This window comes from Microcaecilia unicolor, chromosome 6 (genome assembly GCF_901765095.1).
Source record: "Microcaecilia unicolor chromosome 6, aMicUni1.1, whole genome shotgun sequence".
Classification (NCBI taxonomy): Eukaryota; Metazoa; Chordata; class Amphibia; order Gymnophiona; family Siphonopidae; genus Microcaecilia; species Microcaecilia unicolor.
In genome coordinates this window covers 88,437,556-88,456,856 of record NC_044036.1, presented here as the reverse complement: position 1 = coordinate 88,456,856, position 19,301 = coordinate 88,437,556, and the positions used below count along the sequence as shown (strand labels likewise).

Genomic DNA, 19,301 nt, shown 5'->3' with positions numbered 1-19,301 from the left:
GAGACTTGCTGACCTGAACATGTGTACCTTTGAGGAATGGAGAAACCGGGATGATATGATACAGATGCTCAAATATTTGAAAGGTATAAATTCGCAGATAAACATTTTCTTGAGACAGGAAGGTGGTAGAACTAGAGGACATGAATTGAGGTTGAAGGGGGGCAGCCAGGAAAAATGTCAGGAGGTGGTGGAGATGAAATCGGTAATGAAATTCAAAAATGCATGGGATAAATACTAAGAAATCCTGTTTAGAAGGAATAGATCCACAGAAGCATAGCGGCGATCGGGTGACAGCACTGGTAATTGGGAAGCAAAGCCATTACTGGGCAGACTTCTATGGTCTGGGCCGTGAAAATGGCAAAGATAAATCAAGGTCAGGTATACATATGAAGTATCACATTCCATGTGCAATAAGTTTATCTTGTTGGGCAGACTGGATGGACCATACTATGTTACTATAAACCACTGCTATAAAGTATAGGCATATCTTCAGCATATAGGTGCCTGCACTTACCCCAGCTCTAAGGCTGGCATAGGGACTCATGTGTCACTGCTAGGTTCACATGCAATTAGGTTATAATTAGGCTAATATTCTATAAAGGATAGTTGGCACTTACCCTGCATTCTATATAGAGCGCCAGATTGACACACCCAAATTTGTGCGTGCATAATTTAATTGAATAATGAGCCCTTAACCCTCAGCTGTCTTTTCTCCAAGCTGAAGAGCTCTAGCTGTTTCAGCCATTCCTTATAGGGAAGTCATCCCTTCCCCTTTATCATTTTTGTTGCCCTTCTCTGTACCTTTTATAATTCCTCCATATCTTTTTTGAGATGAGGTGACCAGAATTGAACACAATATTCAAGGTGCGGTCACACCATAGAGATATACAAAGGCATTAAAATGTCCTCATTTTTGTTTCTCATTCCTTTCCTAATAATACCTAACATTCTATTTGCTTTCTCAGCCACCTACACACATTAAGTAGAGGGTTTCAACGTATCATCGACGATGACACCTAGATCCCTTTCCTGGTCGGTGACTCCTAATGTGGAACCTTGCATCATGTAGCTAAAGTTCGGGTTCCTCTACCACATGCATCATTTTGCACATGCTCACATTAAATGTCATCTGCCATTTCGGTGCCCAGTTTCCCAGTCAGTAAGGTCCTCTTGTAATTTTTCACAATCCTCTTGCAATTTAACAACTTTGTGTCATCAGCAAATTTAATTACCACACTAATCACTCCCATCTCTAGATCATTTATAAATATGTTAAAATGCAGCAGTCCCAGCACAGACCCATAGGGAACCCACTATCTACTCTTCTCCATTGAGAATACTGACCATTTAAACCTATTCTCTGTTTTCTATCTTTTAACCAGTTTTTAATCCACAATAGGACACTTCATCCTATCCCATGACTCTCCAATTTCCTCTGGAGTCTTTCATGAGGTACTTTGTCAAATGCCTTTTGAAAATCCAGATGCACAAAATCAACTGTCTCACCTTTATCCACATGTTTGTTCACCCCTCCAAAGAAATATAATAGATTGGTGAGGCAAGATTTCCCTTCACTGAATCCGTGTTGGCTTTGTCTCATTAATCCATGCTTTTGAATATGCAATGTAATTTTGCCTGGCACTGACGTCAGGCTCACTGGTCTATAATTTCCTGGATCACCTCTGGAACCTTTTTTTTTTTTTTTTAATCGGCATTACATTGAGCACCCTCCAGTCTTCTGGTACCAGGCTTGATTTTAAAGATAAATTACATATTACTAACAATAGTTCTACGAGTTCATTTTTCAATTCTATCAGTACTCTGGTATGAATACCATCCAGTCCAGGCGATTTGCTATTCTTTAAATTCTCAAATTGTGCCATTACAGCTTCAAGGTTTATAGAGATTTCATTCAGTTTCTCTGACTTGTCAGCTTTGAATACCATTTCTGGCTTAGGTATCTCTCCCAAATCTTCCTCAATGAAGACCGAAGCAAAGAATTAATTTAATCTCTCAACTATGGCTGTCTTCCCTGAGTGCCCCTTTTATCCCTCGGTCATCTAGCAGTCCAACTGATTCTTTTGCTGGCTTCTTACTTTTAATTTACCTAAAAAAAATTTTACTATATGTTTTTGCCTTCAGTGCAATCTTTTTTTTTTTCAAAATCCCTCTTTGCCTTCCTTATCAGCGCTTTGCATTTGACTTGCCATTCCTAATGCTGTTTCTTATTATTTTCTGCTGGATCCTTCTTTCATTTTCTGAAGGATTTTCTTTTATCTCTAATAGCATCCTTCACCTCACTTTTTAACCATGCCAGCTGTTGTTTGGCCTTCCTTCCTCCTTTTTAATACATGGAATGTAACTGGCCTGGGCTTCCAGGATAGTATTTTTGAACAGCATCCATGCCTGATGTAAATTTTTGACCTTGTCAGCTGTTCTTCTAAGTTTTATTTCACCGTTCTTCTCATTTTATCATAGTATCCTTTTGGAAAGTTAAATGCTAATGTATTGGATTTCCTGTGTGTACCTACTCCAAAGCCGATATCAAATCTGATCATATTATGATCACTGTTATCAGGCGAGTGGAAGAGTAGCCTAGTGGTTAGTGCAGCAGACTTTGATCTTGGGGAACTGGGTTAGAGTTCCACTGTAGCTGTAGCTCCTTGTGACTCTGGGCAAGTCACTTAACCCTCCATTACCCTGGGAACAAATAATAAGTGCCTGTTTTGAATGTAGTTGCAAAACCACAGAATGGAGGTATATCATGTCCCATTCCCCCCACCAACCATTATCTCCTGCACCAGTTCATGCGCGCCACTAAGGACTAGGTCTAGAATTTTTCCTCCTGTTGGCTCCTGTACCAGCTGCTCCATAAAGCAGTCCTTGATTTCATCAAGGAATTTTACCCCCCTGGCATCTGAATAGAACCTAGTTGCATGTGCTTACTAAGCTTTCACAAACATTCCTTACCTTCAACACTTACTCACTAGTGATGAAATTAATTCATTATGTACTGCTAGCATTGCCATGTTGCTGCCCCAATTATTTGTCATGAGCAAATATAGAGTAGCGTTTTTCCCTGGGGAATGCATGCTCTCACCTACCGCCATGCATCTCCCTCTTTCTCTTCCTCTACACTCCACCCCTAGGTACAGTCCTTTTCCCCACTATCTGCTATCTCCTCCATTCATTCATCCCCATATTCTCCTGTCTCTCCCATTCCCCACTCCCTCATCTGTTCTGCTCATTTCTTCATTCGCTTCATTTTCATCACTCCTTCCCTCCCTTTTTCCATGATCTCTACCTCAGTCGCCTCTTACTCCCTCCTCCAACCTTGTCATTCTATACTTATGCTCAACTCCAACTCATGTTGGATCATTCTTTTTCCCTTTGGTTTGATTGGGACCAGAGATATGACTGTGTCTTAACCAAACAGCACTATCTTCGGTCCCTGCAACTGTACTGGAGGTGGGGTGGGGTGGGGGTGGGGGCATGCAGCTTCAAGTCTTCATTCTATAATCACAAAGTCAGGGAATTGGACATTGTATTAGATTGCTAGAAAGAGAAAGAACAGAGTCTCCCTCCCCCCCCCCCCCCCCCCCCCCAATCTGTGTTTGTGGTACCAGTAGCAGTAATTTCCAGTTTTCACAACAGTTTGACTAATGCCTTTTAACAAACTGAGTTAAATCCAGAAGTAAAGCAAGCATTAAAACTGGCTGATAAGGCCCGATTTTAATACACTTTAATAAATAAGCCCCTGTGTTTGTTGCATGAAATTATCATCATATATATGTGTAAATGCCATTCATTCTTGCTTTATCATTATATAGTTGGAAGCTAGGGGATCAATATGCAACACAATTTAACCAGCCAGAAATGGTTCCTGGTTGGTTAAATCACCTGCTTAGGGATAACTGGTTATTTTCAATGGCACTTAACCGGTCAGCGCCTCTGAAAATAACTGCTTAGCGCCAAACTCAAAACCTGGTATTTTGGGGGTATTACAGGGGCAGAGTCAGCACTTGGATGGTTAAGTGCAGAACTTAGTCACTTAACCCTCCATTGCCCCATGTAAGCCGCATTGAGCCTGCCATGAGTGGGAAAGCGCGTTGTACAAATGTAACAAAAATAAATAAATAAATAAATAAATAAACTTAACTGGCCAGATTAAGTGCATAAATAGAACTACATAAAAGTCAGTCCTATCTTTATACGGTAAAAGATAGTCAGTTATGTGCTGAATATCACACACTGGAAAACCGAAAATTCAGTGCCGGTGTCCAGACACGGCTGGTCTTTGAATTTCCTGGGTTAGTGCCGGCGGCATAAAGCAAAACTCTGATCACCACCAGCACAATATCGGGTCCTTTATTTTTTTGAGGCTTCACAAACATTGTAGTGTTGGAAGCAGGTAGCTGAATGTTTTGGAAGTATCTAGTCATTTTCAGCTCCTACTGCTGGTTGGAATTTTCATCCTTATCACACAGCTGCATTTATGCTAAGAGGGCAGATTGTATTTTTCACCAAAATGTTATAGAAAGTGGGATGAGTTCAGGAAATATTTATTCTATTAGGGGATTCTCAACACCAGAGCTCCATATAATGTGATCCCACTGAACCTGTGATGAAGACAGAAGAGCAGTTTAAAATTTCAGAGTTAAAGCTGAAAGATAATTCCTGTACCTAGTTAATCTTATAGCAATGGGGATGGATTATACTAATGTATCAGGTGCATCTGACAGCAGTTTAATAAGCTGCCTCAGCAAATATGAATGGATATTGGATGTCTCTCCCAATTCCTGTGCTTGGAATAATCCTGTGTGGAGATGAGAAGAGCAGACATATATTATTCTGGTTATGGCACATGCTTGTGTCGCGGTAATAAAAGATGCCCACCATTTATTGAAAAGAGTCAGAATGAGTAGCCTGCTTGACTGTGTTTATAATATAGCAAAGCCGCAAGCCTCAGCAGTGTCTATTGGATTTAGGGATTTATTACCACACTGGTAATGGCCTTCTGGTGTAAACAGTTCTCAGTATATTTTCCGCTATGGGAGTGGATAATGTATGTGGTGCAGCGCAGAAGCTTTTAAAAGTTGAGATAATGCGGCTTTAACATTATTTTAATAAAAGAATGTCACCAAGCTGTATCACAATAAATTCCTCAGCAGGAGAGTTTGTGTAGTAGAAATTTAAGGAAATAGAGAAGTGTAAGCACACTTTCTGTGCCTTAGTTGTTAACAAGCTCAGGCTGATGCTTAGTCAAGGGACACACTACTTTCTTACGCTGTCCTTTATTGGATAATTGAAACCCATTGAATCTCCAGTTCTAAATTAGAACTCATAGCTCTGTTGTAGAATCATTCTGACCTTACTGGAACCGCTTACAGTAAAGATAAAACAGATTTGTGCTCTGCAGTTAAGCAACACTACTAGCAATAATGGTCCTGGATAACTACTTTAGTAACGACAAGGGATCTTAATGATTGCTTTATTTTGTTCCGGTTTTGCATTATTGGAGAGAAATTTGTATTTGGAAAACTGAGATATGGAGCTACATTTTACATAGAACGTTGAGATTGGAATTAAGATGTCCAAACTGAGATATGCTCAGTTCCATTAGTAATTTAAAAAAGGATTTGCTGATTGAGAGCCTTCTTCAACATAGCAGCAGGCGTACCTGTGTATTTGCCAGCAGGAGAAGCCATTTTACAAATATACATGTTAAAAAAATGAATGTCAGAGACCCAGCAGCTTTGTCACATTTGCTTTCCTATTGTAAAAATGTTTGAGCTTATTAGGAGTATGTTTGGAGTAAGATTATATTGATTCTGAATTTATCAAATGTGCACCAGTATCCTACAAAACAGTGGTATTACGTTCATCCAATCCTGATTTAATTATACCTGATCTACAACTTAAACTATTTAATATTATGATTTCTCTAGCCACTCATTTCATTAGTTGTAACTGGAACGATAACTCCAGACTCAATTTCTCGGAATGGTAGAGTTAAAAATTCATTAGGAAGGAACCAGGAGCAGGGCTCAGCTTTAGCAGGAACCAGGAGTAAGGCTCGGCTTTAGCAGGAACCAGGAACAGGACTCAATTTGAGCAGGAACCAAGAGCAATGCTTGGCAGGAGCCAAAAACAAGGCTTGGCAGGAACCAGAAGCACAGCTTGGCCAGAACCAACAGCAATGCTTGGCAAGGACCAGGAGCGAGGCTTGGCAAAAGCCAGAAACAAGGCTTGGCAGGAACCAGGAGCGAGGTTTGGCAGGAACCAGGAGCACACCTTGGTTGGAAACAGGCGCTCAGCTTGGCAGAAACCAGGAGCAAAGCTCTCAGGAATGAGGCTTACAGGAACAAAGTTTTCAGGAATAAGGCTTCCAAGAATAAGGCTTGCTTATTGCGAAGGCACTGGAAAGCAGGGCTGAGCTTCCTTAAGAGCGCTCAGGCCCCAGTGACGCCCAGGCATGCCCCTCCCTACGTCAGCCCAGATCCGCTGAGCTGCAGTGCATGTGTGCGCCCCAGGAGGAGGGCATGCACTGGTGTGGACAAACACTGCTGCTGGATTCTGTGGGGTTCGAGGTGAAGTCACGGTAAAACTGTTATAATAGACGTGTAAATACCAGGTGGATATGTTTCTAAAATAATAGTCTTAATCAGTTGAAGACTGAACTCAGACTAGAGTATTTTAGAAACATGCTGAAGTGGAAAGTAATAAAGGAAGAAGATCTAGGAAGAAGACGAAAAGAGGAACCAATGTAGCCAAGAAGCAGGAAACTGATATTTTAGGTGTCTAGTATGCTGCTTTTTAAATTGATCAATTTATATTAGAATTCTTCTATTAACAAAGCTATTTTGAAGGACAATTCCAGGACTCTTAGGCTTTGTAAAGAACAGAATTATTTTAAGTTTTAGAGACATGACCCCAACTTGTCCTTCAGTTTCAAAATTCTGCTTAATAGCTTGAAAATGCTAAAATACCTGCCTCGGCTAAAGTCTGAGCTATGGAAACAGCTGGCACTGGAGCATAGTTCATTGCTTCCTACTTCATCAAGCATTACCACATCTTGCCAGACTCAAAGGAGCAAAGCTGATGTTCTGCTTTCATTTGTAGGAGGTCTTCCCTTGATAGCACATCTGGTAGAACAGCTGGACAGCAAATGCACATGGAGGGGCAAGGCTGCTGGACCAGATCCCCACTTGTCTCATTTGTTTGTTTGCTTTCATTTAAGCATCTGGGTTGGCATTCTGAATAGAAACCTCATAAACCACCTGAAGTGCCATAACCTATGCACTCCAGCTGGCCAAGAAAAGAAACTGATTTGGGGGGATCCCACTGGGATGTAGTTCATTTCATGATTTGGAAAAGCTACTGGCAGACAAGTGGTTCTGTGCCTTGAGAAATTCTTCACTGCAGGGGAAAGGAAGGAGAGGCATGTAAGGACACTGTACCTGCTGGTGTCTAATGATTCTTACAATAGCATCCTCAGCTTACGAGTTAGGACTTTAAAGTCATGCAAATCTTTTTTCTTTTTTAGTTGCTAGAGAGCTGAAGTTCTGAAAACAAGAAGCAAATGCGTTTTGATTAAACTACTCAAATAGAGGTGTAGCTATTTTTGATTCATTCAGTCTTGAGGTCAGAGTTTTCCCCTAATTTGAAGAAAAGAGAAAGTCCAAATCATGAAATCTAAACACTAACAACAACTGCTGACAAATGATCAAATTTCTGGGGGGAGATTTTAGACCTGTCCTGATTCTTTGACACCTACTACCTGAACTCTTTCAGTTCCTGCAACCCTGGTCTGAAGTGGAAGGAAGGCTGGGCTACACATACACAGTTCACTGAAATGGAAACTAAAAATTTGGGCATGGTCAAGCATCTTCATCTAGGAATTTGTCTACCCTGTAGCTCTGTAGATTTTGGTAGCTTGTCTGCTGATCTCTACCTTTATTTATTTATTAGGATTAATTTACCACTTTTTTGAAGGAATTCACTCAAGGTGATGTACGGCAAGAAGAAGTCAAACATAAGCAATACAATTACAGCAGTAAAAACATTCACACAGTAATACGAGATGGCATAGTATGCTGTATCATAATGTCAACACAATATGCAATAAAACATTTTAATAGACAGCATAGAGTATAAACAAAGATGAATCATAGATAAGATAGAGCAGCTAATTTAAAGAAAGGTGCACTTGAAGTCAGAAAGGTGCTTGAATATGATCTCAGGTCAGGAGTGGACAAGCATGTCCTGCTACAGTATGTGAAGCCAGTGTCACATCTTGTATGTGTGGGTGACTAGCAAGTTAGTTACTGCTTCCATTTTTTTCCTTTCTCACCTTCCCTTTCCACCTCTCCACCTGTCCCTTCTCTTGCCCTTCCTTTTATTCCTCTACCTTTCTGTTCTTTCACTCCCCTCATGTGAAGTATGGATTTTTTTGTCTTTCCTATTTAAATTCTTGTACTTCCTTTCCTTTCTATGAATTAATCTGTAAACCACACAGTTTCTGCCTGTCAGTTATGTAGTAGTTTAGCAAATTGCAATAAAGATTAAAGGTCTGGGTGAAGAGCCAAGCTTCATGAATTAGAAGTTAAGCAAAACCTTTCAGGGATTGCATAGAAGGCTTGCTGGTGGGTATCATATCATGTGATGTCCTTTGGAGAGGGTGTGGTTAGGGATACTCCTCAAAAGGACCTTAATGACCTTGGAAGTGTGACAAGGGACATCCTATTCTTCAAGCACACTGGTCCATTTCCTTTAAGGACCTTGAAGATCAGACATATATTATTCTGGTTTTAAATTTTAAATGTTTTGTGTGTTGTTCCATGGGCTTAACATTTTTTTAGCACCTTTCTTCCAATATAATGCTCATGCAGTTTAAGTTATAAAGAAACATACCCTACACAGTGGAAGGGATTTGGATTTAGCTCATGCCTTTTCAGTTGTACCTCAAGATGAGTTACATTCAAGTATAATAGGTCATTTTTCTGTCCCCGGAAGACTTACCATGTAATGTTTTCTCCTGAAACAATGGAGGGTTAAGTGAGTTGCCTAAGGTCTTGTTTGTCCTGTTTGTTTGTCCTAATTAGATTGTAAGCTCTGTCGAGCAGTGACTGTCTCTTCATGTTCAAGTGTACAGCACTGTGTACGTCTAGTAGTGCTATAGAAATGATAAGTAGTAGTAGTAGTAAGGTCACAAGCAGTTGCAGTGGGATTTGATGCAGGCTTCCATGGTTCTCAGCTGCTGTTACTACTACTACTATTTAGCATTTCTATAGCGCTACAAGGAGTACGCAGCGCTGCACAAACATAGAAGAAAGACAGTCCCTGCTCAAAGAGCTTATAATCTAATAGACGAAAAATAAAGTAAGCAAATCAAATCAATTAATGTGTACAGGAAGGAGGAGAGGAGGGTAGGTGAAGGCGAGTGGTTACAAGTGCTGTTCTAACCATTAGGCTACTCCTCCATGTTTTGTTTCCAAACTGGGCAAGGAAAGGAAGGGTATGTTATAAGTTAGTTCCACAAGCGCAAGCAGCAAGTCCTCATGAAATAGAAATGAACTTTTGTGATCTTCTGAACTGGGAGTAACACTGAGGGGCCCTTTTACAGAGCAGCGGTAGCCCAATCCGGGCTTACCGCTTGCTCTTCTGGGACTACCGCTGGCCCAATGTGGCCGCTGGTGGTAGTTCCGCCTCGAGCATGTACCGTTTCCAGGGGAAAGAGAAAACCCCCGGAAATGGCTTGTGCAGCAGTAACTAGGTGGTAATCGGGCATCACTGCATTTTGCCCGGTTACTGACAGGTTAATGCGGGAGCCCTTATCGCCACCTCAATGGGCCCTATTTACTAAGGTGCACTAGTGTTTTTAGCTCTTGCTAAAAATTAGTGTATGCTAACTGTGTAGACGCCCATAGGAATATTATGGGTGCCTACATGTTAGCACATGCTGATGCTTAGTTTGCGCTAAAAACGCTAACACGCCTCTAGTGCAGTTTAGTAAACAGGGCCCTTAACCAGAGCAATGTGAAATAAAAAAAACCTGGGGACTATCAGGATGCAAAATAGACGACAAATGAAATTCAAAGACATTTCGGCCATTATCTTAGACAAATGTCCATATTTCATGTGATCATTTACACCACACACAGATTTCAAGGAGGCGTGGCTTAGGCAGAACATACATTTACATGGGTGTGCCCCATTTTATAATGGCAATACACAATTATGGGGGAAAAATCTCCCCATCAAGGTTTGCACCAGCTCAGAGGTTTTAAAAAAAGTGCTTGTTTCAGTCAGGGTTTTACTCCGGAGTAGCCCCCATACTCTGGGATTCACTTCCTGCAAGACTCCGCTTAACACAAAACTATCTCTACTTCAGGAAGCAGGTGAAATCTTGCCTCTTCAACCAGGCCTTTAGTGGGAGAAGTAACTATCTTGTTAGTCTCACTCATACACAAGGAGTGACACGGGCTGCACATACTGTGGCAGGACATGTTTATCCACTCCTACCCTAGCAGGGATAATATTTAAACCATCTCTCTGACCTCATGTGCACCGTTCTTTAAATTAGTCACCTTATTTTCTAACTCCTCTTACTCTCTTACCTACCTATATGTTCCATCTTTGCTTTACCCTTCACTGTCAACTAAAATGCTCTATTACGTATTGTGTTGACATTGTAAGTAGCATACTATCAAATTCTATATCAATTAAGGGCCACTGGTTTCTTATTCTAGTTCTGATAGTGTGAACACCACATGGTAAATACCATAAGAACTAGAAGAAGTAGTATACTATGCCATACTTTGGATTGTTATTTGAATATTTTTACTGCGGTAATTGCCTATTGTGCATGTTTGATCTATTCTTACTGTAAACCGCCTTGAGAGAATTCCTCCAAAAAGGCGGTAAATAAATCCTAATAAATAAATAAAATAAATGAGAGATTAAGGGAATAATTCTAATTTTGTTTGATTTTGTTTAGTTTATTCAGTTTAATGATCCACTTTACATTTCTAAGAAATCTCCAAGCAAATTCCATACACAATGAAATAGGCATATCTAAAAATACAGAAAATACAGTCTTATCAATAACAGTAGCAACATAAAAATACTAGAGCAGATTTTCATATTGCACAAAAATCATTAACAAATAACCAATTCTTCAGCTTCTTTCTAAAGTTTCTATAATTCGTTTCCAGTCTAAGATTAGATGACAATTTTGTTCTAAACACAAGGACCCTGCTTCATAAAAGATACCTTCTCCTTAATCCCTCATTATTGTATTTCTGTGTTTAAGATGAAAAACAATACAAATTGTAGCCTCAATTCTTAATTGGTGGCACTTATACTAGAGGTCTGTAAAAATGCTAAGGCTACACATGGATGCAATGCCACTTTCATGTGGAGACAGATAAATCCCTGCCTCCACATGTAATTGTTGTTTGTTACATTTGTACCCCGTGCTTTCCCACTCATGGCAGGCTCAATGCGGCTTACATGGGGCAATGGAGGGTTAAGTGACTTGCCCAGAGTCACAAGGAGCTGCCTGTGCCGGGAATCAAACTCAGTTCCTCAGTTCCCCAGGACCAAAGTCCACCACCCTAACCACTAGGCCACTCCTCCACTGGCAATTGCTGGCACTTCCACAAAAAAAACAGCCAAGTTTGTGTCACTCGGTTTTTCTATGCATATGTTTGATAAATGGCTGCTACAGCGGTATATACAAGTGCATTGTTGCTCACCCTTATACTCATACATAAACATGCTGTGTTCAGTAGATCCTTTGAAAAATACCACAGGAACTGAACATGTCCCGATCTGGATGTCCGAATTCCAATCTCAAGAAATAAGATAAAAGTGGGAGGACGACCAAGGATTCCAAAGACTGAAAGGGTGTATAATAATAAAGATGTTTATTGAGGTATAAAGACTTGACACAACGTCGTGTTTCGGCCGTTAGGCCTGCATCAGGAGTCTATTGATGAAGGCAAATTCTTTTACAAGCGCTGTGTCCGTGGAGACAATGAAGTACGCTTACCTTCACAACGGTCTTTCTAAAGACCTCCTTTTCTTGAGAATTTGCCTTCATGAATAGTTCTTAAAGGTATTTGGCAACAAGACTCCTGATGCAGGCCTAACGGCTGAAACACGACGTTGTGTCAAGTCTTTATACTTCAATAAACATCTTTATTATTATACATCCTTTCAGTCTTTGGAATCCTTGGTCATCCTCCCACTTTTATCTTATTTCTTGTTGTTGTCCGTGGAGTGTTTAGAGTTCTCTGCCTTTTTGGTGGATTTCTTTCCTACGAATTCCAGTCTCAACATTCTGTGTAAAATGGGCCTTCTAGTAGCACATCTCTCAAGAAAGAAATTAGAAATATATTTTCTTCTTCTCATCTATGAATTTCTCCAACTGCTATATTGCTTTGTCATTGTGACCCTAACTCCATGATTATTCTTATTACCACTAACCTACCATTGCCTTTACTTTTCCTTATAGTGTCCTTTGGGACTTAGCCCTATGAAGGATGGCACCGGCTGCTATGATCGACATGTTGGTGTTGACTGCTCAGATGGCTTCAATGGTGGCTGTGAACAATTGTGCCTCCAGAAAATGGTGCCCCTGCAAGAGGAATCCTCTCTTTATAATATCCTTATGTTCTGCGGGTGAGTGACCTAGACATTGTCCACCAGATTCTATATAGTGCGACTTAAGTTGCACGCGTACATCCAATCATATTCTGGATTTGCATGCGCAACATAATTACTTAACAATCCAATCAGCATTGATAATTGCCACTTAATTAGCATTTATCAACAGTAATTGGCAATAATTTCAATTTATTCACAGAACTGTCTAAGCTTATTCTATAATGTGATGCGCGTAAATTCTAAGTCGCATTGTTGAAAGGGGGAATGACCATAGGCATGGAATGGGCAGGTCATGGGTGCTTTAAAATCTGTGCCCATTGTTATAGAATACATCTAGTCCGTGCATATTTCAGGCGTAACTGCCCATGACTAAATTTAGTCACGCGGATGGGTGCTCGGCATATTCTATAATCCGCACGGAAATTTTGTCTTGTTCTATAATGGGGCCAGTCTGCATGCAGTTTGTCTTGACTCTTAGGAGGGGAACTTCCAAGAAGAATGGCTAGTATGGCCCCCTTTTCCCTCAAAGTAGAGCAGGATCTTTCACCAGATCTGAAACTGATGAGATGTGCAACGACTTCCAGTACTGAGCACAAAAATGTCTGGAAAATAGTGAATTTAGAAACAAAACAAAATAGATGTTTTTCTGGTTCCAAAATTGCTATGTTCAGGATGAGAATTTTAGATGTTTTCAGTTAAACATCTACAATTGAACTTGGATATCATATCAAAAATGCCCCTCTTAGTTACCCAAATAGCATTTTCACAGTTACATGTACAATTAGGCGCTTATTTTCAAAGCAGATGGATGTCTTAAAATGCCTAAAAATTGTCCATCTGCTAAAAATGTTCAAATCCTGATTTTGGAAAGTCAGAATTTCATCCAAATAACAAGGGGATGTGTTGTGGGTATGTTTTAGGTGAGACTAGGGAAGGTCTAAAAGTAGGATGTCCCACTGGTATTTTCAAATGAGAAGAAATGTCCATGTCTAGAAAGAAGAATGTTGTTATCTAGACCTGTTTCAGTCACGTTGAAGTTACAAAAAGTTGATCTGGTTGAACAGCTGACCAGATTCAGTCATGTTGCAGTTACAAAAAGTTGCTCTAATTGAACGGCTGACCATTGGAAGGATTAAGGCATGATCCTTTCTTATTCCCCCAGTGATTGCTGTCCCCTTCCCTCTTTTCCTGAAAGTGAAACTGGAAAGGAAACCAGGATCTATGTCAGCTGCAGGTATTATGGCCATTCTGAACAAAGGAGTAAGCAGGTCAGAGGAGTAGCCAAGTGGTTAGTGCAGTGGACTGTGAGCCAAGGGATCTAGGTTTAAGTCCTATTTCAACTTTTTTTTTTTATAACGCTGAGCCTTCCAGAAACAGAAAACTACCTACTGTACCTAAATATATGTTTATTTATTTATGTATTTATTTGTTGCATTTGTGTCCCACATTTTCCCACCTATTTGCAGGCTCAATGTGGCTTACATAGTACCGTTTTGGCGATCGCCAGTTCCGGTATAGAGTTCATGTGTGACATGCACAATAGGGAGACAGGAGGAGGAGTTAAGTAATATCCAGTTTGAGTATTAGTTACTTTGTATTGCAGGGTTCAGGCATTTAGGTTGGTTCATTAGGGTATGCCTTTTTAAACAGGTTAGTTTTTAATGATTTCCGGAAGTTTGCAGGGTCATGCACTGTTTTCACGGCGTTTGGTAATGCGTTCCATAGTTGCGTGCTTATATAAGAAACCTGCAAGCTTTAAGGCTATTGAAGCAGTGGCGTAGCCAGAACTCGATGTGGAGGGGGTCCAGAGCCCAAAGGGGGGGGGGCACATTTTGGCCCACATCCCTGCTGCTGCCCCACCCCTACCGACCACGCCTCCTCACATACCCCTCACATACGCACATGAGGGGAAGTGCAGGACAGGCATGCGGTGGAGACCAGTGCTGGACAAATGCTTCAACTGGCGGGGTTTGGGGACCCCTGCTTGCCAAATCAGGATCCCCAGAGTCTCAGTATTTAAGTGGTGTACATTCAGGTACAGTAGGTATTTTTCAGGTCCTGGAGTGATCACAATTACAAAAAAAGAGTTATAGTAGGGCTTAAACTTGTGCCACTTGGTTTGCAGTCCACTGTACTGACCACTAGGGTACTACTTTTCCTGCAGGAACATCTGTGTGACCATATTTTTGAAAATGATGCCAGACAGACATTCGTGTCCCTGTTTTTTTTTTTTTTTTTTGTCATTCAAAAGTTGGACATTTCACTTTGGAAATGGCTATTCATTTTGGACATTTACAGTGCAAAAATGTTCATCTCACAGCCATAATCGAATAGGAAATGGACGTTATGAGCAGAACTTTTATTTTGGACATAGATGTTTTTTTGAAAATGCCCCTCGTTGGCACCTAAATGTCTATATTCAGTTGGCACTTAAATCTGAGTAACTTATAGAACTGCCCTTCACATATATTTTTTCTGATTAAAATGAATTGCATTTTCCCCATTCCAAAAGATACAAAAGAACAACTGAAGATCCATCTTTATGACAAGAGATATTTATGGCTACTACTTGCCAAACAAAGGCTCAAACCTCTAAAGATGAATTGCCCACCACATAAAAGGGGTAATACGTAACAATAAACCAATCATGCTGAATATTAGACTAACATGTCTCTCTGTAATGCAGTGAAATTTTAATTGACTAAGGGGTCCTTTTACTAAGGTGCGCTGAAAAATGGCCTGCAGTAATGTAGGCACGTGTTTTGGATGAGTGCAGAATCATTTTTTCAGTGCACCTGTAAAAAAATACCTTTTTGTGTGTGTGGGGGGTGGGGGGGGAATGGACGTGTGGCAAAATGAAAATTGGCACGTGTCCATTTTGGGTCTAAGACCTTACTGCCAGCCATTGACTTAGCGGTAAAGGTCTCACACATTAACCAGGTGGTAATGGTTAACGCGTGTTCAAATGCCGATTACCGCCCACGCGCCAGAAAATAAAAATATTTTCTGACGCGCGTATGAATGCACGTAAAAAATGAATTTACTGCCTGGGCCACGTGATAGCCAGGCAGTAACTCGGAATTGACATGTGTTGGGTACGTGTAAGTGCTTACACAGCTTAGTGAAAGGGCCCCTAATATTTTTCTTGTTGCATAATGTATATAATTGGGAAACACGTATGACTAAGGCTGGTTCTGGAAACCCAATGTATTTATCAAGAGCTTTATATATTGCAGCTGCATTGATGATTACAAATTAGGAGCAGATGGACATTCATGCCAGCTCATCTCTGAATCCTGCCCCATGGGGAGTGACTGTGGTGACAGCAGAGAGATACCCATGAATCAAACACTCTTTGGAGAATTATTCTACGGGTACAACAACCAGACCAAAGAGGTGACAAATGGGCAAGTGCTGAAAGGCACATTCAGGTAACCCTCAGCATATATTCCCAATTCTAAGTCACACTTGTAGGAGGAGGGATGGATTCACTCCCCCGATGCTGGAGTGGCTCCTTTTTGTTCAATCACATTTTCATTTCATATTTTCTAATGGTTCTGCTGCTCTTGGCTTTTGTTTCAGAGTGGCCTACATCCTTGGGTGGTCTGGCACTTCATTATTTGCTGAAGATTTGGATAATTATTCATTTTGCATAGGCAGTAACGCTCTAGATGAATGGTAATGTGCTGTAACAACCCCATTAATTTCTTAACAGCTTTAATTTGCATACTGATGAGACACTGACCAATGGGCAGAGCATCTTTAGGAGTGCTTGGTGGCATCATATTGCTCCTGAGCTTGTCTCTGTCAGTGTGGCAATTCCCAGTGAATTCATCAATGATGTGTCCCTGATGATACTACCAACTCCCCCCCCCCCCTTGCGTATAGAACACTTGTAGCTAAGCTAAATTATTTATGTTTTCTTTCCTTTAAAGGAAAACATGTTTCTTTTTTTAACAGTGCCCTCGGTCTACTCAACCAGTTTTCTGCTTAGTTTGGCCATTTGCCTTTTTGGCTGTATAATTTCACAGCACTCCGTATGTGGGAATTCATCTCTGCAATCATCATCAGCACTTTCATACTGTGAAGCGCAAATAATCAGCAATTTCTAAGTGATGAACAAAGAACAGTAATTGTAATTGCAAGGTATAACAATTGTAGCAAGGCAGGCTTGATAATTAAAACGCCTAATTATATTCACTCAGAAGGGAAACTGATTGCCATAGCAGAGTGGACCATCCAAAATAAAAAAAATGGTGATTGACATCTACCATAAGTTCTTAGTGCATAGAGTGATTATTTATTGTTTCATTTATTTTATTTTTTATGAATCTATGAATTGATTACAAACGTAAAATGTTCATAGAGCATTATGGTGTGTGGGGGGGGGGGGGGGGGGGGAATTCTATAGATGGAGCCCAAATTAGGCACCGAGAAGATTCATGCTAAACTGGTATTCTGCAAAGGATGCTCTGTGGGGAGCACCTTTTATAAAATGCTAATTTACCCGCCCCCCCTGTTTACAAAGCTGTACTAGTGACTGCCAGTGCACTAATGCTGACACAGCTCATTCACTTTGAATGGGGTGTGTTGGCATTCCCATGCCGCAGCCACTAGCACGGCTTTGTAAACAGGGGAGGTTAGTTCGGATCTTGTGCCAAACTTTTGGGCATGGCACTTGCACCTGCTGAACCCTGGTGTAAATGCTGATGTGCAACTAATGGCAGTTGGGCACATAAATAACCCTATCCTGTAATATCGTGCCTAATTTCTGGGAGTGTCCCTGACATGCTCATGCTCCTATGGCCATAGCACCTTTTGAACTGCGCACTACAAAATTTTATAGAATAGGGCACAGGGCAGATTCATGCATAAACCTAAATGAGTGCCAGGTAACACCAATTATTGATAATGGCTCCATGCCCAAATACAGGCACCCAAAACTTTGGTGACCTATATAGAATCCTGAGGTATAAGAGTAATTCTATAACAGGATGTCTAGGATAAGAGCAGAAGCGTGTGCCCATTTCAAATTTATTTTATAAAGAAAAGTAGGCATCTACTTTTCTTTACAGAATACTAGCACAAGTGCAAGAAAACCCACTTTCATTTAAGAGACAAACTCCCAGGGCCACTGAGAGACAGGACCGCTACCGCCACACCCCTCCCCCCCACTCAGGCCACCACCGCCTCCCTCCCCTACCTTCCTGCATCTGTTCCTCCTTCGGTCTGTCACTCTCCTGCTCCTGTGTGCCGGGACCATGTTGTTCCGTTAACGCAATCACCCAGGAGCAGGAGAGAGACAGACTCCAGCGCCGGGCACCCCTTGGAGGCCAGGCCTCGGAAATCTTGCTCCCCCTGCTCACCCCATCTCAGTGTCCTTGCTTACACCAACGTTTTTAGCCGATGTAGATGCCTGCACCTAGATATTACTAGGAACCAAAGTTGAGGTGGCCAAAGAACTTCCAGCAGTCGAGTATTAAAAGCACTCTTGTATTGACAAAGCACCAACAAGTAAGCAGACCATACACAGGGCCATATTTCTGCGGGTAACTGCCTGCTTCAGGGGTCACAAATGCTTGAATTGTGTAGTTAAATGAAGAATTGTTATTGAAGAAAATCCAAATCCAGCATCAGTGATAAATCACAACTGGAAAAGAGAATGCCACTGCTAGCCTCAAGGGTTGAACAGCAAGCGAGGGAAACATTTGACGCTAGAAGTACCATTCTCTTTCCCAGGCCTAGAGTCTCACTCAGTGGTCACTGTTAAGGTTAATTTTATGAATCTTATTTGTTTTGTTTATTTTGTTAGCTTTGTTTAGATTGTAAATTTTGCAATTTACATTAATTTAAGGTTATTTTGTCTCTTCTCTTCCTTTTACCTTCTTCCCCTTTTGTTTCACTATTTTGTTGTCAGTATGATTGGTTCCTTTCCTGTCATATCAGCTGGAGTTCCTTTCCTATTATTTGTTTTTAAGTTCTACACCACTTAGCTCTGCCAATCAGATTGAGCAGTATAGAAATTTTTTCAATTAACTACACAATTGACAGAGCATTTGTGACCCCTGAAGCAGGGGGTTACCCACTGTAACACGGCCCAGCATCGAGTCTGCTTAATTGTCGGTGCTTTGTAAATAAGAGTGTTTTTTATACTCGACTGCTGGAAGTTCTTTGGCCCTCCCCTTCTTTGGTTTCTGGCATTTTCAACATAGGGGTTTTTTCTTTCCTTTTTGGTTGTCATTTGGTGCACCTAGATATTACAAACAAATATCAAATTGAATATCAAATTCAATCGCACAGGATCTTATTCACTAATGCCTTCATAAGTGTCTCCTTAAAACAAAATAGTGAATACAATGAAACTTGAAAAACTATATATTTTTTTTCAAAAGTAGGAGGTAAAGACCTCATAACACCAGTCAAAGCCTACTGGTTATGGAAACCTGTTTGAATGAATCATTCCAGACTGCAGCTGGTTCAAAAAGTAATGGGTCAGAAAAACCTACTACTACTACTACTATAAATCATTTCTATAGCGCTACCAGTCGCACGCAGCGCTTCACAATTGAACATGAAGAAAAGACAGTCCCTGCTCTAAAGAGCGTACAATCTAAATCAGGAAAGACAGA

General features: G+C 40.8%; 1 protein-coding gene across 1 annotated transcript in view; it reads left to right on the top strand.

The window, feature by feature from the left end:
- Positions 1-19,301, top strand: part of ASTN1 (astrotactin 1) — a 481,917-nt gene that overhangs the window by 293,122 nt on the left and 169,494 nt on the right. Inside the window, exons 12-13 of the mRNA XM_030206744.1 lie at positions 12,521-12,687; positions 15,909-16,103. Coding sequence (XP_030062604.1) covers positions 12,521-12,687; positions 15,909-16,103 — 362 coding nt within the window. The remainder of the gene's footprint in view (positions 1-12,520; positions 12,688-15,908; positions 16,104-19,301) is intronic.